Source organism: Zonotrichia albicollis, chromosome 32 (assembly GCF_047830755.1).
Source record: "Zonotrichia albicollis isolate bZonAlb1 chromosome 32, bZonAlb1.hap1, whole genome shotgun sequence".
Taxonomy (NCBI): domain Eukaryota; kingdom Metazoa; phylum Chordata; class Aves; order Passeriformes; family Passerellidae; genus Zonotrichia; species Zonotrichia albicollis.
The window spans coordinates 769,918-792,939 of NC_133850.1; the positions used below are offsets into that span (position 1 = coordinate 769,918).

The following is a 23,022-nucleotide window of genomic DNA, read 5'->3' on the forward strand; positions in this document are numbered from 1 at the left end:
GGGGACACGCCGGTGACACCAGGAGGACACTGCGGGTCACCCCTCAAAGGGGTGGTGGTGGCTCCTGGAGTCCCCCCCTGATGTGACATTTGGGGGGTCCCAGGGTGGGACATCGAGGCCATGCAGGTGACACCAGGAGGGTGGGGACACTGCAGGTGAGGTGACACCAAGGGACACATGGCCATGGAGGTCCCACCATGTCCCCATCCATGGCCATGTCCCACCATGTCCATGTCCCCATCCATGGCCATGTCCCACCATGTCCCCATCCATGTCCATGTCCCACCATGTTCCACCATGTCCATGTCCCACCATGTCCATGTCCCACCATGGCCCCAACCATGTCCACGTCCCACCACGCTCCCATCCATGTCCCACCATGTCCCCCTCCATGGCCACGTCCCACCATGTCCATGTCCCACCATGTTCATGTCCCACTATGTCCCACCATGTCCCCATTCACATCCATGTCCCATCATGTCCCCATCCATGTCCATCTCCCACCATATCCATGTCTCACCATGTCCCCATCCATGCCCATGTCCCACCATGTCCCCCTCCATGGCCACATCCCACCATGTCCATGCTCCACCATGTCCCACCATGTCCCACCATGTCTCACCATGTCCCCATCCATGGCCATGTCCCACCATGTCCCCATCTATGTCCCACCATGTCTCACCATGTCCCCATCCATGGCCATGTCCCACCATGTCCCCACCATGTCCATGTCCCACCACGTCCCCATCCATGTCCCACCATGTCCATGTCCCACCATGTCCTCATCCATGTCCACATCCCACCACGTCCCCACCCTTGTCCATGTCCCACCATGTCCCACCATGTCCTACCACATCCATGTCCCCATCCATGTCCATGTCCCACCATGGCCCCAACCATGTCCACGTCCCACCACGCTCCCATCCATGTCCCACCATGTCCCCCTCCATGGCCACGTCCCACCATGTCCATGCCTCACCATGTCCCACCATGTCTCACCACGTCCCCATCCATGATCATGTCCCCATCCATATCCATGTCCCACCATGTCCCACCATGTCCATGTCCCACCACGTCCCCACCCTTGTCCATGTCCCCATCCATATCCATGTTCCACCATGTCCATGTCCCACCACGTCCCCATCCATGGCCATGTCTCACCATGTCCCCATCCATATCCATGTCCCACCATGTCCCCATCCTTGTCCCACCATGTCCCCATCCATGTCCATGTCCCAACACGTCCCCATCCATGGTCATGTCCCCATCCATATCCATGTCCCACCATGTCACCATCCATGTTCCACCACGCTCCCATCCATGTCCCACCACGTCCCCATCCATGGCCATGTCCCACCATGTCCCCATCCATGTCCCACCATGCCCCACCACGTCCATGTCCCACCACGTCCCCATCCATATCCATGTCCCCATCCATATCCATGTCCCACCATGTTCCACCATGTCCATGTCCCATCATGTCCCCATCCATATCCATGTCCCCATCCATGGCCATGTCTCACCATGTCCCCATCCATATCCATGTCCCCATCCATGTCCCACCATGTCCCCATCCATGGCCATGTCCCACCATGTCCCACCATGTCCTACCATGTCCATGTCCCCATCCAAGGCCATGTCCCAACACGTCCCCATCCATGGCCATGTCCCCATCCATATTCATGCCCCACCATGTCCCCATCCATGTTCCACCACGCTCCCATCCATGTCCCACCACGTCCCCATCCATATCCATGCCCCACCACGTCCCCATCCATGCCCCACCACGTCCACCATGTTCATGTCCCACCACATCCCCACCCATGTCTCACACCAACATTTTTATTTCTACCCCAATTTCGGGGCTTTCCAAGAGATGAACAAAAACATTTTCATTCCAAACCAAAACCAAAAAAAGTCCAACCACGTGTCCCTCAGCATCCACGTCCTTGGATGGGTCAGAAGAACCTTTTTTGGAGGTTCTTCCAAATCCCCACCTTCTTACTTTTGAAGGTTTCCACCCCACAGCCTCCAAAATCATGGATTTTGCCCCAGTTTCACTCCATTTCTCTGTGGAAGATGCCCATGGGCCAGAAACGATGGATTGATGGTGGAGAAGATCTCTGAGGATATCTAGTGTGGGTTAAGACCACCAAAAAAGGGAAAAAAATGAGATTTTTGTGGGGTCAGAAGGTGACACATCCAGGAGGAGGTGGAACCTTCACCCAGGTGTCCTCTAAACCTGGATCAAGGGGGTTCTGCCCACCTGGGCTCACTCAGGACCATCCAAAGCACATCTTCTCATGAGGGATGGATTGATGGTGGAGAAGACATCTAAACCTATCTAGTGTTCCTTAAAACCACTAAAAAAAAGGAAAAAATGAGATTTTCGTGGGGTCAGAAGGTGACACATCCAGGAGGAGGTGGAACCTTCAGCCAGGTGTCCTCCAAACCTGGATCAAGGGGGTTCTGCCAAACTGGGCTCACTGGGGACCATCCAGAGAAGATCCTTCCATGGGGACTGATGGTGGAGAAGACATCCAAACCTATCTAGTGTGGTTTAAGACCACCAAAAAAAGGGAAAAAATGAGATTTTTGTGGGGTCAGAAGGTGACAAAACCAGGAGGAGGTGGAACCTTCACCCAGGTGTCCTCCAAACCTGGATCAAGGGGGTTCTGCCCACCTGGACTCACTCAGGACCATCCAAAGCAGATCTTTCCATGAGGGATGGATTGATGGTGGAGAAGACATCCAAACCTATCTAGTGTGGTTTAAGACCACCAAAAAAAGGGAAAAAATGGGATTTTTGTGGGGTCAGAAGGTGACACATCCAGGAGGAGGTGGAACCTTCAGCCAGGTGTCCTCCAAACCTGGATCAAGGGGGTTCTGCCCAACCGGGCTCACCGGGGACCATCCAGAGAAGATCCTTCCATGGGGACTGATGGTGGAGAAGACATCCAAACCTATCTAGTGTAGTTTAAGACCACCAAAAAAAGGGAAAAAATGGGATTTTTTGGGGTCAGAAGTTGACAAATCTGCTCTCCACAACAGATTTCAGATCTTGGACCATGGATGAGTTCAGGTGACCATGAGGAACCCGGAGGATGTGGAGCCCTCAGCCAGGTGTCCTCCAAACACGGATCAAGGTGGTTCTTCCCACCTGGGCTCACTCAGGACCACCCAGACCAGATCCTCCCACGTGAGATGGAGCTGGAGAACCCCACCAAGCTCTTCCAGCACTCGGGCCACCAACACTGCTGCCCTCAGTGGAACTTCCACTGGTGCCTGGCCAGCCGGGAACTGGCCGAGAACTTCTTCCCACACTGGTGACACTGACGGGGACCATCCCCAGCGTGGGTCAGCCGGTGCTTGGCCAGGTAGGAGCTGCGCTTGAAGCCCCTCCCGCAGTCGGGACAGCGGAAAGGTTTCTCCCCCTGGTGCATGTTCTGGTGTCTCCTGAGGCTGGAGCTCAACCTGAACCTCTTCCCGCACAGCGAACACTCAAAGGGCTTCACGTGGGTCTTCTGGTGGGACATCAAGCAGGAGCTGGTGGTGAAGCTCTTGCCACAGTGCCCACACTCGTAGGGTCTCTCGCCGGCGTGGCTCCTCTGGTGGTAGGCCAGGCCGAGGCGGGTGGTGAAGCTCTTGCCGCACACCTCGCACTCGTGGGGACGTTCTCCCGTGTGGCTCTTCTGGTGGGCCACCAGGTCGGAGTTCAGCATGAAGGTTCTCCCACACTGGGCGCACAGGTAGGGCCTCTCGCCGGTGTGGAGGCGCCGGTGGACGGTGAGGGTGCACTTCATCCTGAAGCCCTTCCCGCACTCGGGGCACCTGAAGGGTTTCTCATCCGTGTGAGAGCGCTGGTGGAGAATGAGGTGGTAGCTGATCCTGAAGGCCTTCCTGCAGACATCACACACGTAGGGCCTCTCGCCGGTGTGGATGCTCTGGTGGACCACCAGCAGCGAACGCGTGGGGAAGCTCCTCTCGCACCCCCCACACTTGTAGGGCATCTCCCCGCTGTGGAACCTCTGGTGGACGATCAGGTAGGAGCCGGTGCTGAAGCTCTTCCCGCACAGCTGGCACTTGAAGGGCCTCTCCCCAGTGTGGATCCTCTGGTGGACCACCAGCTGGGAGCTCCAGTTGAAGCTCTGCCCGCACCTCCCACACTCGTAGGGCTTCTCCCCCGTGTGGCACCTCAGGTGGACCACCAGCAGGGAGCTCCTGATGAAGCTCTTCCCGCACTGCGGACACTCATAAGGACGTTCTCCCGTGTGCGTCCTGCAGTGGACGGTCAGAACCGCGCTGGACCTGAAGCCCTTCCCGCAGTGCCCACACGTGTAGGGACGTTCTCCGGTGTGGATCCTGAGGTGGACGTTGAGGGAGGAGGTATGCCTGAAGCCCTTCCCACACACCCCACACTCGTAGGGTCGTTCCCCCGTGTGGATTCTGCAATGCCGCATCAGGTAGCATCTCTGCTTGAAGCTCTTCCCACACTCGGAGCACTTGTGGGACTTCTCCTCCCCACCCTGGAGCTGCTCTTGGACCCCCAGCTCTGAGCTCTGACCCTGCTCCAGGCTGGGTTTTTCCCCCTCAGATCCCGTGTGGGTTCTCAGGTGCACAATCAGGCAGGATCTCCTCTTGAAGCTCTTCCCACACTCCGAGCACTTGTGGGGCTTCTCCTCCCCTCCCTGGAGCTGCTCACGGGGCCCCAGCTCGGATCTCTGAGCCCCTCCATGGCCCAGGCTGGCTCTTTCCCCCTCGGATCCCCGCGCTCTGCCTTTGAAGCCCCTCCTGCTCAGGGATCTCCGCGGCTTCTCCTCCCCGTTGGCTTCTCCCTGCCGAGCCGTGGAGCCGCTCCAAACGGCCTCTGCCACCGGCTCCTCGCTGCTCTCCATGCTCAGCTCCTGCTCGGGGGGAGCAAGGACAAGGACACGATGGGATTTGCCCCCATGGGGACAAGGACACGATGGGATTTGCCTCCCCTGCCCCCCACAAAAAACCCTCCCGGAGCCCCCCGCCATGGGGTCGGGCCCAGCTCCCCCTCTCCGCTCACCTGCGGGCTCCGGGCGGCGATGCCGGCGGGGCCGGGGCAGCTGCGGCCGGAGCGGAGGAACCGCGTGGCGTTAGGGCGCCTCTTCCTCCCGCTCTTTCTTTTCCTTTGTCCCTCCTCTTCCTTTGTCCCTCCTCTTCCTCCTCCTCCTTCTCCCCCTCCTCTTCCTCCCGCTCCTCTTCGGCTCCGAGTCCGGCCCGGGCAGCGCCGGCCCCCAAAAGCAGGCCGGGGAGCGAGGGCGTGGTTATGCAAATCCGAGGACGAGCGCGCTCTGCGATTGGTGGGAGGGAGGAGCGCGGGGTTTGCTCGGTGACGCCATGTTGGGGGGGTGCTGGAGCCTCCGGGGAGAGCGGAGCGGGAATGGGGACAGGGACCGGGAATGGGGACAAGGACCGGAGACCGGGAATGGGAATGGAACCGGAAGTGCGGACAGGGAGCGGGATTGGGGACAGGGAATGGGGACCGGGAATGCGGACCAGGAGTGGGAACAGGAAATGGGGACCAGTATTGGGGACTGGGACCGGGAATGGGAACAGGGAATGGAGGCAGGGAATGGGGACCCAGACTGGGGATAAGGACCGGCAATGGGAATGGGGACAGCGAATGGCGACCGTGGGCTTCCCAAAGTCCTAAGGAAGCCCAAAATCTGTCCCAGGAACGCTCAACTCCCTCTGGCCCAGCATCCTCCTCATCCCCCTGAAGATCCCCCCATGTCCACATCCTCGTCTTGTTTCAACGTCTTTATTATTAACCTTGGATTTAGAAACATGTATAAAAATCACAAAGAGAAATAAAAAGAAAATCCAGGCCAGGAGGAGCCAGGTGGATGTGGAGCCCCCAGCCAGGTGTCCTCCAAACTGGGATCACCTGGGCTCTTCCCACCGGGGCTCACTGGGGATCATCCAGCACAGACCATCGTGTGAGGGATGGATCTGGAGCAGCGCACGGAGCTCTTCCCACCCAGGGCTGCCCTCAGTGCTGGCTCTGTAGGTGTCTGCTGAAGCTGGAAATTCGAGAAAAGCCCTTCCCACACTGGGGACACTCATAGGGTCTCTCCCCGGTGTGGATCCTCCTGTGTGTGACCAGAGCTGACTTGTACTTGAATCCCACCCCACATTCGAGACAGCGGAAGGGCCTCTCGTCCGTGTGGATGCGCTGGTGAAGGAGGAGTTCAGACGAGGTGTAAAAGCCCTTCTGGCACTGATCACACTTGTAGGGCCTCTCCCCGGTGTGGCTTCTGAGGTGGACAGTCAGATGGGAGCGCCGGGTGAAACTCTTCCGACACTGGGGACACTCGTGGGGTCTCTCCCCGGTGTGGATGCGCCGGTGGAAGAAGAGGTTGGAGCTGTGCCTGAAGCCCTTCCCGCAGTCAGGGCAGCGGAACGGCCTCTCCTCGGTGTGGGTGATCTGGTGGCTGAGGAGCAGGGTGCTGGTCTGAAACCTCATCTGGCACTGACCACACTCGTAGGGCCTCTCCCCGGTGTGGATCATCCGGTGCTGGTTGAGGTGGGAGACGCGGTTGTAGCCCTTCCCGCAGTCGGGGCACTGGAAGGGCCTCTCGTCCGTGTGTGAGCGCTGGTGCACCAGGAGCTCAGAGCTCCTCAAAAACCTCTTCTGGCACTGGTCACACTCGTAGGGTCGCTCCCCCGTGTGGGTTCTCTGGTGGGCTGAAAGGCTGGAACTGTGTCTAAAGCTCTGCCCACACTCCCCACACTTATAGGGCTTCTCCCCGGTGTGGATTCGCTGGTGGATGACGAGGCTGGACCTTTCCCTGAATCCCTTTCCACAATCAGGACAGCAAAATGGCCGCTCGTTGCTGTGAATGCGCTGGTGACGGACCAGATGGGCGCTGCTGTAAAACCTCTGATGGCATTCATCACACTCAAAGGGCTTCTCCCCTGTGTGGATCCTCAGGTGGACAGTCAGTGTGGATCTCCACCTGAAGCTCTTCCCACACTCGGAGCACTTGTGGGGCTTCTCCTCCCCTCCCTGGAGCTGCTCACGGGGCCCCAGCTCGGATCTCTGAGCCCCTCCATGGCCCAGGCTGGCTCTTTCCCCCTCGGATCCCCGCGCTCTGCCTTTGCAGCCCCTCCTGCTCAGGGATCTCCGCGGCTTCTCCTCCCCGTTGGCTTCTCCCTGCCGAGCCGTGGAGCCGCTCCAAACGGCCTCTGCCACCGGCTCCTCGCTGCTCTCCATGCTCAGCTCCTGCTCGGGGGGAGCAAGGACAAGGACACGATGGGATTTGCCCCCACGGGGACAAGGACACGATGGGATTTGCTCCCACGGGGACAAGGACACGATGGGATTTGCCCCCACGGGGACAAGGACACGATGGGATTTGAGCCCACGGGGACAAGGACACGGTGGGATTTGCCTCCCCTGCCCCCCACAAAAACCCTCCCGGAGCCCCCCGCGATGGGGTCGGGCCGAGCTCCCCCTCTCCGCTCACCTGCGGGCTCCGGGCGGCGATGCCGGCGGGGCCGGGGCAGCTGCGGCCGGAGCGGGGGAACGCGTGGTGTTGGGGCGCCTCTTCCTCCCGGTGTTCCTGTTCCGTTGTCCCTCCTCTTCCTTTGTCCCTCCTCTTCCTCCTCCGCTCGTTCTCCCCCTCCTCCCGCTCCTCCTCCGCTCCGAGTCCGGCCCGGGCAACGCCGGCCCCAAAAGCAGCCGCGGAGCGAAGGCGTGCTTATGCAAATCAGGGAGCGATCGCACGTTCGGATTGGTGGGAGGGAGGAGCGCGGGGTTTGCTCGGTGACGCCATGTTGGGGGTGGTTCTGCAGCGTCCGGGGAGAGCGGAGCGGGAATGGGGACCGGGAATGGGGCCCGAGAATGGGAACAGGAACCGGGAATGGGGACCGGGACCGAGAATCGGGACAAGGACCGAGAATGGGGACAGGGACCGGAGACCGGGAATGGGAATGGAACCGGAAGTGCGGACAGGGAGCGGGACTGGGGACAGGGAATGGGGACCGGGAATGCGAACCAGGAACGGGAACACGAAATGTGGACCAGTATTGGGGACAGGGAGCGGGAATGGAGACCGGGAATGGGGACCCAGACTGGGGATAAGGACCGGCAATGCGAATGGGGACAGCGAATGGGGACCGTGGGGTTCCCAAAGCCAGGAGGAAACCCCAAATCTGTCCCAGGAACCCTCAACTCCCTCTGGCCCAGCATCCCTCTCATCCCTGGAATATCCTCCCATGTCCACATCCTCATCTTTTTTAGATGTCTTTATTATTAATCTTGTATTTAAAACGTGTAGAAAAATAACAAAGAGAAAAAAAAAAGAAAATCCAGGCTACGAGTAGCCAGGTGGATGTGGAGCCCCCAGCCAGGTGTCCTCCAAACTGGGATCACCTGGGTTCTTCCCACCGGGGCTCACTGGGGATCATCCAGCACAGACCATCCAGGGTGGGATGGAGCTGGAGCAGCGCACGGAGCTCTTCCCACCCAGGACTGCCCTCAGTGCTGGCTCTTCTGGTGTCTGCTCAAGTGGGAAATTTGAGAAAAGCTCTTCCCACACTCCCCACACTCATAGGGTCTCTCCCCGGTGTGGCTCCTCAGGTGGACAGTCAGGCTGGAGCTCACCCTGAAGCTCTTCCCACACTGGGGACACTTGTGGGGTCTCTCCCCAGTGTGGATGCGCCGGTGCCTGTTGAGGTGGGAGTTGCATCTGAAGCTCTGCCCGCAGTCACGGCAGTGGAACGGCCTCTCCTTGGTGTGGATGAGCTTGTGGCTGAGGAGACTGGAGCTCCTCAGGAACCTCTTCTGGCACTGATCACACTCGTAGGGCCTCTCCCCGGTGTGGCTTCTGAGGTGGACAGTCAGGGTGGAGCTGTGGGTGAAAGTCTTCCCACACTGGGGACACTCATGAGGTCTCTCCCCGGTGTGGATGAGCCGGTGACAGAGGAGGTGGGTGCTGTTGAGGAACCTCTTATTGCACTGATCACACTCGTACGGCCTCTCCCCTGTGTGGATGCGCTGGTGCCTGTTGAGGTGGGAGATTCTTTTGAAACCCTTCCCGCAGTCGGGGCACTGAAAGGGCCTCTCGTCCGTGTGTGAGCGCTGGTGCACCAGGAGATCAGAGGTCCTCAAAAACCACTTCTGGCACTGGTCACACTCGTAGGGTCGTTCCCCCGTGTGGCTCCTCAGGTGGACTGAAAGGTTGGAGCTCGAGGTGAAGCTCTTCCCACACTCCCCACACTCATAGGGCTTCTCCCCGGTGTGGATTCGCTGGTGGATGACGAGGCTGCACTTTTGCCTGAATCCCTTTCCACAATCGGGACAGCAAAATGGCCGCTCGTTGGTGTGAATGCGCTGGTGACTGACGACATTGGAGTTGGTGTAAAACCTCTGATGGCATTCAGCACACTCAAAGGGCCTCTCCCCAGTGTGGCTCCTCAGGTGGACAGTCAGGCAGGATCTCCGCTTGAAGCTCTTCCCACACTCGGAGCACTTGTGGGGCTTCTCCTCCCCTCCCTGGAGCTGCTCACGGGGCCCCAGCTCGGATCTCTGAGCCCCTCCATGGCCCAGGCTGGCTCTTTCCCCCTCGGATCCCCGCGCTCTGCCTTTGCAGCCCCTCCTGCTCAGGGATCTCCGCGGCTTCTCCTCCCCGTTGGCTTCTCCCTGCCGAGCCGTGGAGCCGCTCCAAACGGCCTCTGCCACCGGCTCCTCGCTGCTCTCCATGCTCAGCTCCTGCTCGGGGGGAGCAAGGACAAGGACACGGTGGGATTTGCCCCCGTGGGGAAAAGGACACGATGGGATTTGCCCCCACGGGGACAAGGACACGATGGGATTTGCCTCCCCTGCCCCCCACAAAAACCCTCCCGGAGCCCCCCGCGATGGGGTCGGGCCGAGCTCCCCCTCTCCGCTCACCTGCGGGCTCCGGGCGGCGATGCCGGCGGGGCCGGGGCAGCTGCGGCCGGAGCGGGGGAACGGCGTGGTGTTGGGGCGCCTCTTCCTTCCGGTGTTCCTGTTCCCTTGTCCCTCCTCTTCCTTTGTCCCTCCTCCTCCTCCTTCTCCCCCTCCTCCCGCTCCTCCTCCGCTCCGAGTCCGGCCCGGGCAGCGCCGGCACCCAAAAGCAGCCGCGGAGCGAAAGCGTGGTTATGCAAATCAGGGAGCGATCGCACGTTCGGATTGGTGGGAGGGAGGAGCACGGGCTTTGCTCGGTGACGTCATGGCTGGAGGGGACCGCGAATGGGAATGGGGACCAGGAACGGAAAAGGGACCCTGTGGTGGTCTCAGGGGTCCCAAGATGAGGGAGGGATGAAAATTTTGACTCCGTGTTTTTATTTTCAGAAAGACGATTTATTATTTTATGATATACATAGTACACTAAAAGAAAATGCTATATTCAAGGTATATGAAAGCAATAGAAAACTAAGATTTCATCAGAAAGCTAGAAAATAATAAGAAACAATGATCATAAAATCTTGTGAGTGACCAAATTTCAAGACAGCTAAACTGTGATTGGTCCTTCATTAGCAACAACCTCACTAGACCAATCAAAGATGAAATTGCTGCATTCCTCAGCACCACATAATTAGTGTTTATAGCTTAATTTTAGAGGCCATTCAGCTTCGCAGGAGAAAAAGATCCTAAGGAAAGGATTTTTTAATAAAATATGTCCGTGACACATTTTATTTAAATGGAGCGTGAATACTGGACTGGGATTGGGAATCAGGAGAGGGGCCGGTATTGTGATCAGGAATCAGAAAATGGGAAGGGGACAGGGAATAGAGAAATGGGAATTGGGGACTGGAATAGGAAAGGGGGAACAGGACAGGGAATACGGGAATGGCATCCAGATAGAGAATATGGGACAGGGAAAAGTATTGAACCAGGAATGGGATCTGGACTCGGATGAGAGCAGGATCCTGGACAGGGGACAGCAGGAACCAGGACGGGAGGACGTGGGGACACTGCCAGGGCAGGGGGTCCTTGATCTGCTGCCCCAGATGGAGCTGCTGGGCCTGGGGTGCCCAAAGCCCTGAGGAGCCCCCAAATCTGTCCCAGGCACCCTCAACTCCATGGACCCAGCATCCCCCTCATGCCCATCCTTGTTTCAGTTCAACATCTTTAATACTGCCCACCTGGGCTCACTGGGGGCCATCCAGGGCAGATCCTCCCATGGTGGAGAAGCCATCCAAGCCTATCTAGTGTTGCTGAAGGCCACCACAGGTTGTAAAAAATGACAGAAGAAATAACAGATAAAAACTTTTGATATCAGAACGTTGACAAATGTGCTCTCCATAATTGATTTCTGATCTTCGACTGCAGATAAATTCAGGTGACCACGGGGAGCCAGGAGGATGTGGAGCCCCCAGCCAGGTGTCTTCTCTACAGGGATCAAGAGGGTTCCTCCCACCTGGGCTCACTGGGAACCATCCTGAGCAGATCCTCCCGTGTGAGATGGAGCTGGAGCAGCGCACGGAGCTCTTCCCAACCAGGGCTGCCCTCAGTGCTGGCTCTTCTGGTGTTTGGTCATTCTGCCGCTTGTGGTGAAGCTCTTCCCACACTGGGGACACTGGTAGGGTCTCTCCCCGGTGTGGATGCGCCGGTGGATGATGAGGTGGGAGTTGTGCTTGAATCCCACCCCACATTCGGGACAGCGGAAGGGCCTCTCGTCCGTGTGGATGCGCTGGTGCTTGAGGAGATCAGACGAGGTGTAAAAGCCCTTCTGGCACTGATCACACTTGTAGGGCCTCTCCCCGGTGTGGCTTCTGAGGTGGACTGTCAGGCTGGAGCTCTGGATGAAACTCTTCCCACACTGGGGACATTCATAGGGCCTCTCACCGGTGTGGATGCTCCTCAGGTGGGCAGTCAGGTGGGAGCTCGCTCTGAAGCCCTTCCCACACTGGGGACACTGGTAGGGCCTCTCCCCAGTGTGGATGCGCCGGTGGATGATGAGGGCAGAGTTGTGCTTGAATCCCACCCCACAATCGGGACAGCGGAAGGGTTTCTCATCTGTGTGGATGCGCTGGTGCCTGAGGAGATCAGACGAGGTGTAAAAGCCCTTCTGGCACTGATCACACTCGTAGGGCCCCTCCCCGGTGTGGATGCGCCAGTGCCTGTTGAGGGTAGAGTTGTGCCTGAAGCCCTTCCCGCACTCACGGCAGTGGAACGGCCTCTCCTCGCTGTGAATGAGCTGGTGACGGAGGAGATGGGAGCTGCTCAGGAACCTCTTATTGCACTGATCACACTCGTAGGGCCTCTCCCCGGTGTGGCTCCTCAGGTGGACTGAAAGGGTGGAGCTGTCTCTAAAGCTCTGCCCACACTCCCCACACTCATAGGGCTTCTCCCCGGTGTGGATTCGCTGGTGGGTGACGAGGCTGCACTTTTGCCGGAATCCCTTTCCACAATTGGGACAGCGGAAGGGCTTCTCCTTGGTGTGAATGCTCTGGTGACTGACGAGATTGGAGTTGGTGGAAAACCTCTGATGGCATTCATCACACTCATAGGGCTTCTCCCCGGTGTGGCTCCTCAGGTGGACAGTCAGTTTGGATCTCCACCTGAAGCTCTTCCCACACTCGGAGCACTTGTGGGGCTTCTCCTCCCCACCCTGGAGCTGCTCACGGGGCCCCAGCTCGGATCTCTGAGCCCCTCCATGGCCCAGGCTGGCTCTTTCCCCCTCGGATCCCCGCGCTCTGCCTTTGCAGCCCCTCCTGCTCAGGGATCTCCGCGGCTTCTCCTCCCCGTTGGCTTCTCCCTGCCGAGCCGTGGAGCCGCTCCAAACGGCCTCTGCCTCCGGCTCCTCGCTGCTCTCCATGCTCAGCTCCTGCTCGGGGGGAGCAAGGACAAGGACACGATGGGATTTGCTCCCACGGGGACAAGGACACGATGGGATTTACCCCATGGGGACAAGGACACGATGGGATTTACCCCCATGGGGACAGGGACACGATGGGATTTGCCCCCATGGGGACAAGGACACGATGGGATTTGCCCCCACGGGGACAAGGACACGATGGGATTTGCCTCCCCTGCCCCCCACAAAAACCCTCCCGGAGCCCCCCGCGATGGGGTCGGGCCCAGCTCCCCCTCTCCGCTCACCTGCGGGCTCCGGGCGGCGATGCCGGCGGGGCCGGGGCAGCTGCGGCCGGAGCGCGGGAACCGCGTGGTGTTGGGGCGCCTCTTCCTCCCGGTGTTTCTGTTCCGTTGCCCCTCCTCTTCCTTTGTCCCTCCTCCTCCTCCCCCTCCTCTTCCTCCCGCTCCTCCTCAGCTCCGAGTCCGGCCCGGGCAGCGCCGGCCCCCAAAAGCCGGCGGCGAAGGAGGGCGTGGTTATGCAAATCAGAGAGCGATCGCGCTGGGATTGGTGGGAGGGTGGAGCGCGGGGTTTTCTCCGTGACGTCACTGCGGGGGGGGAGTTGGAGCGTCCGGAGACAGCGGCCGGGAATGGAGACCGGGAATGGGAACAGGGACCGGGAATCGGGAGAAGGAATGGGGACTTGTAATGCTAATGGAACCGGAAATGCGGACAGGGAGCGGGACTGGGGACAGGGAATAGGGACCAGTATTGAGGACAGGGAGAGGAAATGGGGACAGGGAAGGGGGACCACTATTGAGAACCCAGACTGGAATTAGGGAGCGGTAATGGAAATGAGGACAGGGAATGGCGACCGTAGGGTTCCCAAAGTCCTAAGGAAGCCCCAAATCTGTCCCAGGAACTCTCAACTCCCTCTAGCCCAGCATGTCCCTCACCCCCTGGAAGATCCCCCCATGTCAACATCCTCATCTTGGTTCAACGTCTTTATTATTAACCTCGGATTTAGAAACGTGTATAAAAATAATAAAAAGAAAATGCAGGCCACGAGGAGCCAGGTGGATGTGGAGCCCCGAGCCGGGTGTCCTCCAAACAAGGATCAAGGGGGCTCTGCCCACCTGGGCTCACTGGGGACCATCCTGAGCAGATCCTCCCGTGTGAGATGGAGCTGGAGCAGCGCACGGAGCTCTTCCCACCCAGGGCTGCCCTCAGTGCTGGCTCTTCTGGTGTTTGGTCATGCTGCCGCTTGCGATGAAGCCCTTCCCACACTGGGGACACTGGTAGGGTCTCTCCCCAGTGTGGATGCGCCGGTGGACGATGAGGGCAGAGTTGTGTTTGAATCCCACCCCACAATCGGGACAGCGGAAGGGCCTCTCGTCCGTGTGGATGCGCTGGTGACTGAGGAGTTCAGACGAGGTGTAAAAGCCCTTCTGGCACTGATCTCACTTGTAGGGCCTCTCCCCGTTGTGGATTCTGAGGTGGACAGTCAGCTTGGAGCTCTGGATAAAACTCTTCCCACACTGGGGACACTCATAGGGCCTCTCACTGGTGTGGATGCTCCTCAGGTGGGCAGTCAGGTGGGAGCTCGCTCTGAAGCCCTTCCCACACTGGGGACACTGGTAGGGCCTCTCCCCAGTGTGGATGCGCCGGTGGATGATGAGGGCAGAGTTGTGCTTGTATCCCACCCCACAATCGGGACAGCGGAAGGGCCTCTCGTCCGTGTGGATGCGCTGGTGCCTGAGGAGTTCAGACGAGGTGTAAAAGCCCTTCTGGCACTGATCACACTTGAAGGGCCTCTCCCCAGTGTGGCTTCTGAGGTGGACAGTCAGGCTGTAGCTCGCTCTGAAGCTCTTCCCACACTGGGGACACTCGTGGGGTCTCTCCCCGGTGTGGATGCGCCGGTGCCTGTTGAGGTGGGAGACTCTTTTGAAGCCCGTCCCGCAGTCGGGGCACTGGAAGGGCCTCTCGTCCGTGTGTGAGCGCTGGTGCACCACGAGATCACCGCCCCTCACAAACCTCTTCTGGCACTGGTCACACTGGTATGGTCGTTCCCCTGTGTGGCTCCTGTGGTGGACAATGAGGTGGGAGCTCAAGGTGAAGGCCTTCCCACACTCGGAGCACTTGTGGGGCTTCTCCTCCCCACTCTGGAGCTGCTCATGGACCCCCAGCTCTGAGCTCTGACCCTGCTCCAGGCTGGGTTTTTCCCCCTCAGATCCCGTGTGGGTTCTCTGGTGCACAATCAGGCAGGATCTCCTCTTGAAGCTCTTCCCACACTCGGAGCACTTGTGGGGCTTCTCCTCCCCACCCTGGAGCTGCTCACGGGGCCCCAGCTCGGATCTCTGAGCCCCTCCATGGCCCAGGCTGGCTCTTTCCCCCTCGGATCCCCGCGCTCTGCCTTTGCAGCCCCTCCTGCTCAGGGATCTCCGCGGCTTCTCCTCCCCGTTGGCTTCTCCCTGCCGAGCCGTGGAGCCGCTCCAAACGGCCTCTGCCACCGGCTCCTCGCTGCTCTCCATGCTCAGCTCCTGCTCGGGGAGAGCAAGGACAAGGACACGATGGGATTTGCCCCCATGGGGACAAGGACACGATGGGATTTGCCCCCTTGGGGACAAGGACACGATGGGATTTGCCCCCACGGGGACAAGGACACGATGGGATTTGCCTCCCCTGCCCCCCACAAAAACCCTCCCGGAGCCCCCCGCGATGGGGTCGGGCCGAGCTCTCCTTCTCCGCTCACCTGCGGGCTCCGGGCGGCGATGCCGGCGGGGCCGGGGCAGCTGCGGCCGCAGCGCGGGAACCGCGTGGTGTTGGGGCGCCTCTTCCTCCCGGTGTTTCTGTTTCGTTGTCCCTCCTCTTCCTTTGTCCCTCCTCTTCCTTTGTCCCTCCTCCTCCTGCTTCTCTTCCCCCGCTCCGACTCCGCTCCGAGTCCGGCCCGGGCGGCTCCGGCACCCAAAAGCAGGAAGGGAGCGAGGGCGTGGTTATGCAAATCTGAGAGCGATCGCGCGCTGGGATTGGTGGGAGGGAGGAGCGCAGGGTTTGCTGGGCGACGTCATGGCTGGGACCGGGACCGGGAATGGGGACCAGGAATGGGGACAGGGACCAGGAAGGAAAAGGGACCCTGTTGTGTTCTCAGGGCTCCCAGGATGGGGGAAGAGATTAAAGTTTTGACTCCGTGTTTTTATTTTCAGAAAGCTCATTTATTATTTTATTATTGATATACTATATTAGAAGAAAATACTATGTTAAAACACTAATAAAGAATAGAGAATAGGATTTCATATTAAGGCTTGAAAGGAATGATAATAAAATCTTGTGAGTGACCAGAGAGTCTGAGACAGCTGAGCTTTGACTGGCCATTAATTACAAACAACCACATGAGACCAATCAAAGATGAAATGGCAGCATTCCACAGCACCAGATAATTAGTGTTTAAATTTCGTTCTTGAGGTCTCTCAGCTTCTCAGGAGAAAAAGATCCTAAGGAAAAAATATTTTAATAAAATATATCTGTGACAGGAGCGTGAATACTGGACTGGGAATACAGGAGAGGGGCCGGGATTGGGATCAGGAATCAGAAAATGGGAACGGGACAGGGAATAGAGAAATGGGAATTGGGGATTGGAATCGGGAAATGGGAACAGGACAGGGAATATGGGAATGGCATCCAGATAGAGAATATGGGACAGGAACAAGTATTGAACCAGGAATGGGATCTGGACTCGGATGCGAGCAGGATCCTGGACAGGGGACAGCAGGAACCAGGACGGGAGGATGTGGGGACACTGCCAGGGCAGGGGGTCCTTGATCTGCTGCCCCAGATGGAGCTGCTGGGCCTGGGGTGCCCAAAGCCCTGAGGAGCCCCCAAATCTGTCCCAGGCACCCTCAACTCCATGGACCCAGCATCCCCCTCATGCCCATCCTTGTTTCAGTTCAACATCTTTAATACTGCCCACCTGGGCTCACTGGGGACCATCCAGGGCAGATCCTCCAATGGTGGAGAAGTCATCCATGGATATCTAGTGTTGCTGAAGGCCACCACAGGTTGTAAAAAATGACAGAAAAAATAACGGAAAAAAAAATTTCTGATATCAGAAGGTTGACAAATGTGCTCTCCACAATGGATTTCTGATCTTCGACTGCAGATAAATTCAGGTGACCACGGGGAGCCAGGAGGATGTGGAGCCCCCAGCCAGGTGTCCTCCAAACAAGGATCAAGGGGGCTCTGCCCACCTGGGCTCACTGGGGACCATCCAGAGCGGATCCTCCCGTGTGAGATGGAGCTGGAGCAGCGCACGGAGCTCTTCCCACCCAGGGCTGCCCTCAGTGCTGGCTCTTCTGGTGTCTGGTCATGCTGCTGCTTGTGGTGAAGCCCTTCCCACACTGGGGACACTTGTGGGGTATCTCCCCGGTGTGTATGCGCCCGTGGGCGATGAGGTGGGACTTGTGCTTGAATCCCACCCCACATTCGGGACAGCGGAAGGGCCTCTCGTCCGTGTGGATGCGCTGGTGCCTGAGGAGTTCAGACGAGGTGTAAAAGCCCTTCTGGCACTGATCACACTTGTAGGGCCTCTCCCCAGTGTGGCTTCTGAGGTGGACAGTCAGGCTGGAGTTCTGGATGAAACTCTTCCCACACTGGGGACACTCATAGGGCCTCTCGCCGGTGTGGATGCGCCGGTGGATGATGAGGGCAGAGTTGTGCTTGAATCCCACCCCACATTCAGGACAGCGGAAAGGCTTCTCGTCTGTGTGGATGCGCTGGTGCCTGAGGAGTTCAGACGAGGTGTAAAAGCCCTTCTGGCACTGATCACACTCGTAGGGCCTCTCCCCGGTGTGACTCCTCAGGTGCACAGTCAGGCTGGAGCTGTGTATGAAGCCCTTCCCACACTGGGGACACTCGTAGGGCCCCTCCCCGGTGTGGCTGCGCCGGTGCTTGTTGAGGGCAGACTTGTGCCTGAAGGACTTCCCGCAGTCACGGCAGTGGAACGGCCTCTCCTCGCTGTGAATGAGCTGGTGACTGAGGAGATTGGAGCTGCTCCGAAACCGTTTCCTGCACTGACCACACTCGTAGGGCCTCTCCCCGGTGTGGATCATCCGGTGCCTGTTGAGGTCGGAGACGCTTTTGAAGGCCATCCCGCAGTCGGGGCACTGGAAGGGCCTCTCGTCCGTGTGTGAGCGCTGGTGCACCACGAGATCAGAGCTGCTCACAAACCTCTTCTTGCACTGGTCACACTCGTAGGGTCGTTCCCCTGTGTGGCTCCTCTGGTGGTAAGTCAGTTTGGACTTGGACATGAAACTCTTCCCGCACTCCCCACACTCATAGGGCCTCTCCCCGGTGTGGCTGCTCAGGTGGGCTCTCAGGTGGGACCTCTCTCTGAAGCTCTTCCCACACTGGGGACACTCATAGGGCCTCTCCCCGGTGTGGCTCCTCAGGTGGGCAGTCAGGCTGGAGCTCACCCTGAAGCTCTTCCCACACTGGGGACACTCGTGGGGTCTCTCCCCAGTGTGGATGCGCCGGTGGGTGATCAGAGCCTCCTTGCGCCTGAAGCTCTGCCCGCAGTCAGGGCAGTGGAACGGCCTCTCCTCGGTGTGGATGAGCTGGTGCTGGAGGAGATGGGAGCTCCTCAGGAACCTCTTCTGGCACTGATCACACTCATAGGGCCTCTCCCCCGTGTGGCTCCTCAGGTGGGCAGTCAGGCTGGAGCTCACTCTGAAGCTCTTCCCACACTGGGGACACGCGTGGGGTCCCTCCCCGGTGTGGATGCGCCGGTGGGTGATCAAGGCGGACTTTTGCCTGAAGCCCTTCCCGCAGTCACGGCAGTGGAACGGCCTCTCCTCGCTGTGAATGAGCTGGTGACGGAGGAGACTGGAGCTGCTCAGGAACCTCTTATTGCACTGATCACACTCGTAGGGTCCTTCCCCCGTGTGGCTCCTCAGGTGGACTGAAAAGTTGGAGCTGTCTCTAAAGCTCTGCCCACACTCCCCACACTTATAGGGCTTCTCCCCGGTGTGGATTCGCTGGTGGGTGACGAGCCTGGACTTTTGCCTGAATCCCTTTCCGCAATCGGGACAGCGGAAGGGCCTCTCCTTGGTGTGAATGCGCTGGTGAATGATGAGATGGGAGTTGGTGTAAAATCTCTGATGGCATTCATCACACTCATAGGGCTTCTCCCCGGTGTGGCTCCTCAGGTGGATAATGAGATTGGAGCTCTTGGTGAAACTCTTGCCACACTGGAGACACTCATAGGGCCTCTCCCCAGTGTGGATCCTCAGGTGCACAGTCAGGCTGGAGCTGTGGGTGAAACTCTTCCCACACTGGGGACACTCATACGGTCTCTCCCCAGTGTGAATGCGCCGGTGGGTGGTGAGAGCGGAATTGTCCCTGAATCCCTTCCCACAATCAGGACAGCGGAACGGCCGCTCCTCGGTGTGAACCCGCTGGTGACTACGAAGATTGGAGCTGCTCAAGAACCTCTTCTTGCACTGGTGACACTCGTAGGGTCGTTCCCCCGTGTGGCTCCTCAGGTGGGCAGTCAGTTTGGACCTACACCTGAAACTCTTCCCACACTCGGAGCACTTGTGGGGCTTCTCCTCCCCATCCTGGAGCTGCTCTTGGACCCCCAGCTCTGAGCTCTGACCCTGCTCCAGGCTGGGTTTTTCCCCCTCAGATCCCGTGTGGGTTCTCTGGTGCACAATCAGGCAGGATCTCCTCTTGAAGCTCTTCCCACACTCGGAGCACTTGTGGGGCTTCTCCTCCCCTTCCTGGAGCTGCTCACGGGGCCCCAGCTCGGATCTCTGAGCCCCTCCATGGCCCAGGCTGGCTCTTTCCCCCTCGGATCCCCGCGCTCTGCCTTTGCAGCCCCTCCTGCTCAGGGATCTCCGCGGCTTCTCCTCCCCGTTGGCTTCTCCCTGCCGAGCCGTGGAGCCGCTCCAAACGGCCTCTGCCACCGGCTCCTCGCTGCTCTCCATGCTCAGCTCCTGCTCGGGGGGAGCAAGGACAAGGACACGATGGGATTTGCCCCCGTGGGGACAAGGACACGATGGGATTTGCCCCCACGGGGACAAGGACACGATGGGATTTGCCTCCCCTGCCCCCCACAAAAACCCTTCCCGAGTCCCCCGCGATGGGGTCGGGCCCAGCTCCCCCTCTCCGCTCACCTGCGGGCTCCGGGCGGCGATGCCGGCGGGGCGGGGCAGCTGCGGCCGGAGCGCGGGAACCGCGCGGGTTTCGGGCGCCTCTTCCTCCCGGTGTTTCTGTTTCGTTGTCCCTCCTCTTCCTTTGTCCGTCCTTTTCCTTTGTCCCTCCACCTCCTCCTCCGCCTCCCCCTCCTCTTCCTCCCGCTCCTCCTCAGCTCCGAGTCCGGCCCGGGCAGCGCCGGCCCCCAAAAGCCGGCGGGGAAGAAAGGCGTGGTTATGCAAATTTGAGCGCGATCGCGCGCTGGGATTGGTGGGAGGGTGGAGCGCGGGGTTGGCTCGGTGACGTCACTGCGGGGGGGAGTTGGAGCGTCCGGAGACAGCGGCCGGGAATGGAGACCGGGAATGGGAACAGGGACCGGCAATCGGGACAAGGAATGGGGACTGGTAATGGGAATGGAACCGGAAATGCGGACAGGGAGCGGGACTGGGGATAGGGAATGGGAACAGGGAATGGGGACCAGTATTAGGGAGACAGATTGGGGATAAGGAGCGGGAATGGAAATGGGGACAGGGAATGGGGACCATGGGGAGCCCTAAGTTCTGGGGAAGCACCAAATCTGTCCCAGGAACCCTCAACTCCCTCTGGCCCAGCATACCCCTCATCCCCCCGAAGATCCTCCCATGTCCACATCCTCGTCTTGGTTCAAAGTCTTTATTATTAGCCTCGGACTTAGAAAGGTTTATGAAAACAACAAAGAGAAATAAAAAGAAAATCCAGGCCACGAGGAGCCAGGTGGATGTGGAGCCCCCAGCCAGGTGTGCTGCAAGCAGGAGTCAAGGGGGCTCTGCCCACCTGGGCTCACTGGGGACCATCCAGACCAGATCCTCCCGTTTGAGATGGAGCTGGAGCAGCGCACGGAGCTCTTCCTACCCAGGGCTGCCCTCAGGGCTGGCTCTTCTGGTGTTTGGTCATGGTGCTGCTTGTGGTGAAGCTCTTCCCACACCGGGGAGACTGGTAGGGTCTCTCCCCGGTGTGGATGCGCTGGTGGACGATGAGGGCAGAGTTGTGCTTGTATCCCACCCCACATTCGGGACAGCGGAAGGGCCTCTCGTCCGTGTGGATGCGCTGGTGAAGGAGGAGTTCAGACGAGGTGTAAAAGCTCTTCTGGCACTGATCACACTTGTAGGGTCTCTCCCCCGTGTGCCTGCGCCGGTGCTTGTTGAGGGCAGAGTTGCGCCTGAAGCCCTTCCCGCAGTCACGGCAGTGGAACGGCCTCTCCTCACTGTGAATGAGCTGGTGAGTGAGGAGATCGGAGCTGCTCCGAAACTGTTTCCTGCACTGACCACACTCGTAGGGCCTCTTCCCGGTGTGGATGCGTCGGTGTGTGTTGAGGTTTGAGACGCTTTTGAAGGCCATCCCACAGTCGGGGCACTGGAAGGGCCTCTCGTCCGTGTGTGAGCGCTGGTGCACCACGAGATCACCACTGCTCATAAACCTCTTCTGGCACTGGTCACACTCGTAGGGTCGTTCCCCGGTGTGGCTCCTCTGGTGGTAAATCAGGTGGGACTTGGACGTGTAGCTCTTCCCGCAATCCCCACACTCGTAGGGCCTCTCCCCGGTGTGGCTCCTCAGGTGCACAGTCAGGATGGAGCTCACCCTGAAGCTCTTCCCACACTGGGAACACTCGTGGGGTCTCTCCCCAGTGTGGATGCGCCGGTGGGTGATCAGAGCCTCCTTGCGCCTGAAGCTCTGCCCACAGTCACGGCAGTGGAACGGCCTCTCCTCGGTGTGAATGAGCTGGTGACGGAGGAGATGGGAGCTGCTCAGGAACCTCTTATTGCACTGATCACACTCGTAGGGCCTCTCCCCGGTGTGGCTCCTCAGGTGGACTGAAAAGTTGGAGCTGTCTCTAAAGGTCTGCCCACACTCCCCACACTCATAGGGCTTCTCCCCAGTGTGGATTCGCTGGTGGATGATGAGGCTGCACTTTTGCCTGAATCCCTTTCCGCAATCGGGACAGCGGAAGGGCCTCTCCTTGGTGTGAATGCTCTGGTGACTGACGAGATGGGAGTTGCTGTAAAACCTCTGATGGCATTCATCACACTCATAGGGCTTCTCCCCGGTGTGGCTCCTCAGGTGGATAATCAGATAGGAGCTCTTGGTGAAACTCTTGCCACACTGGGGACACTCATAGGGCCTCTCCCCAGTGTGGATCCTCAGGTGCACAGTCAGGCTGGAGCTGTGGGTGAAACTCTTCCCACACTGGGGACACTCATACGGCCTCTCCCCAGTGTGAATGCGCCGGTGGGTGGTGAGAGCAGAATTGTCCCTGAATCCCTTCCCACAATCAGGACAGCGGAACGGCCGCTCCTCGGTGTGAATCCACTGGTGACTACGAAGATTGGAGCTGCTCAAGAACCTCTTCGTGCACTGGTGACACTCGTAGGGTCGTTCCCCCGTGTGGCTCCTCAGGTGGGCAGTCAGTTTGGACCTACACCTGAAACTCTTCCCACACTCGGAGCACTTGTGGGGCTTCTCCTCCCCAACCTGGAGCGGCTCTTGGACCCCCAGCTCTGAGCTCTGACCCTGCTCCAGGCTGGGTTTTTCCCCCTCAGATCCCGTGTGGGTTCTCTGGTGCACAATCAGGCAGGATCTCCGCTTGAAGCTCTTCCCACACTCGGAGCACTTGTGGGGCTTCTCCTCCCCACCCTGGAGCTGCTCACGGGGCCCCAGCTCGGATCTCTGAGCCCCTCCATGGCCCAGGCTGGCTCTTTCCCCCTCGGATCCCCGCGCTCTGCCTTTGCAGCCCCTCCTGCTCAGGGATCTCCGCGGCTTCTCCTCCCCGTTGGCTTCTCCCTGCCGAGCCGTGGAGCCGCTCCAAACGGCCTCTGCCACCGGCTCCTCGCTGCTCTCCATGCTCAGCTCCTGCTCGGGGGGAGCAAGGACCAGGACACGATGGGATTTGCCCCCGTGGCGACAAAGACACGATGGGATTTGCCCCCGTGGGGACAAGGACACGATGGGATTTGCCCCCACGGGGAGAAGGACACGATGGGATTTGCCTCCCCTGCCCCCCACA

General features: G+C 59.2%; 4 protein-coding genes across 4 annotated transcripts; all 4 read right to left on the minus strand.

The window, feature by feature from the left end:
• Positions 1-1,828: 1,828 nt before the first annotated feature.
• On the minus strand, positions 1,829-4,910 carry LOC106630537 (uncharacterized). Its single transcript, XM_026799351.2, has one exon. It carries the CDS (start codon positions 4,893-4,895, stop codon positions 3,264-3,266), a length of 1,632 nt encoding a protein of 543 aa, XP_026655152.2. The 5' UTR covers positions 4,896-4,910; the 3' UTR covers positions 1,829-3,263.
• A 389-nt stretch (positions 4,911-5,299) lies between these two features.
• On the minus strand, positions 5,300-7,373 carry LOC141726079 (uncharacterized). The gene has a single exon (XM_074530382.1). The coding sequence runs from the start codon at positions 7,244-7,246 to the stop codon at positions 6,023-6,025; it is 1,224 nt and encodes a 407-aa protein (XP_074386483.1). The 5' UTR covers positions 7,247-7,373; the 3' UTR covers positions 5,300-6,022.
• Positions 7,374-8,197: 824 nt separating this feature from the next.
• On the minus strand, positions 8,198-15,356 carry LOC141725966 (uncharacterized). The gene is given in 3 exon segments (XM_074530127.1): positions 8,198-9,817; positions 11,511-12,863; positions 14,024-15,356. Coding segments are annotated over 3 exon segments (3,960 nt in total). The 5' UTR covers positions 15,326-15,356; the 3' UTR covers positions 8,198-8,512.
• A 457-nt stretch (positions 15,357-15,813) lies between these two features.
• LOC141725967 (uncharacterized) lies at positions 15,814-23,000 on the minus strand. Its single transcript, XM_074530129.1, has 2 exons — positions 20,889-23,000; positions 15,814-19,807 (listed from the first exon to the last, which is right to left on the minus strand). Exons 1-2 carry the CDS (start codon positions 22,857-22,859, stop codon positions 17,129-17,131), a joined length of 4,650 nt encoding a protein of 1,549 aa, XP_074386230.1. The 5' UTR covers positions 22,860-23,000; the 3' UTR covers positions 15,814-17,128.
• Between the last annotated feature and the right edge of the window lie 22 nt (positions 23,001-23,022).

Excerpts from the sequence above, each read along its gene's own strand:
- LOC141726079 (XM_074530382.1), bottom strand. The coding sequence starts at position 7,246 with ATGGAGAGCAGCGAGGAGCCGGTGGCAGAGGCCGTTTGGAGCGGCTCC.
- LOC106630537 (XM_026799351.2), bottom strand. The coding sequence starts at position 4,895 with ATGGAGAGCAGCGAGGAGCCGGTGGCAGAGGCCGTTTGGAGCGGCTCC.
- LOC141725967 (XM_074530129.1), bottom strand. The coding sequence starts at position 22,859 with ATGGAGAGCAGCGAGGAGCCGGTGGCAGAGGCCGTTTGGAGCGGCTCC. Across the intron at positions 19,808-20,888 it reads AACACCAGAAGAGCCAGCCC|CTTGTCCTTGCTCCCCCCGA; the intron begins TGAGGGCAGCCC and ends TCCCATCGTGTC.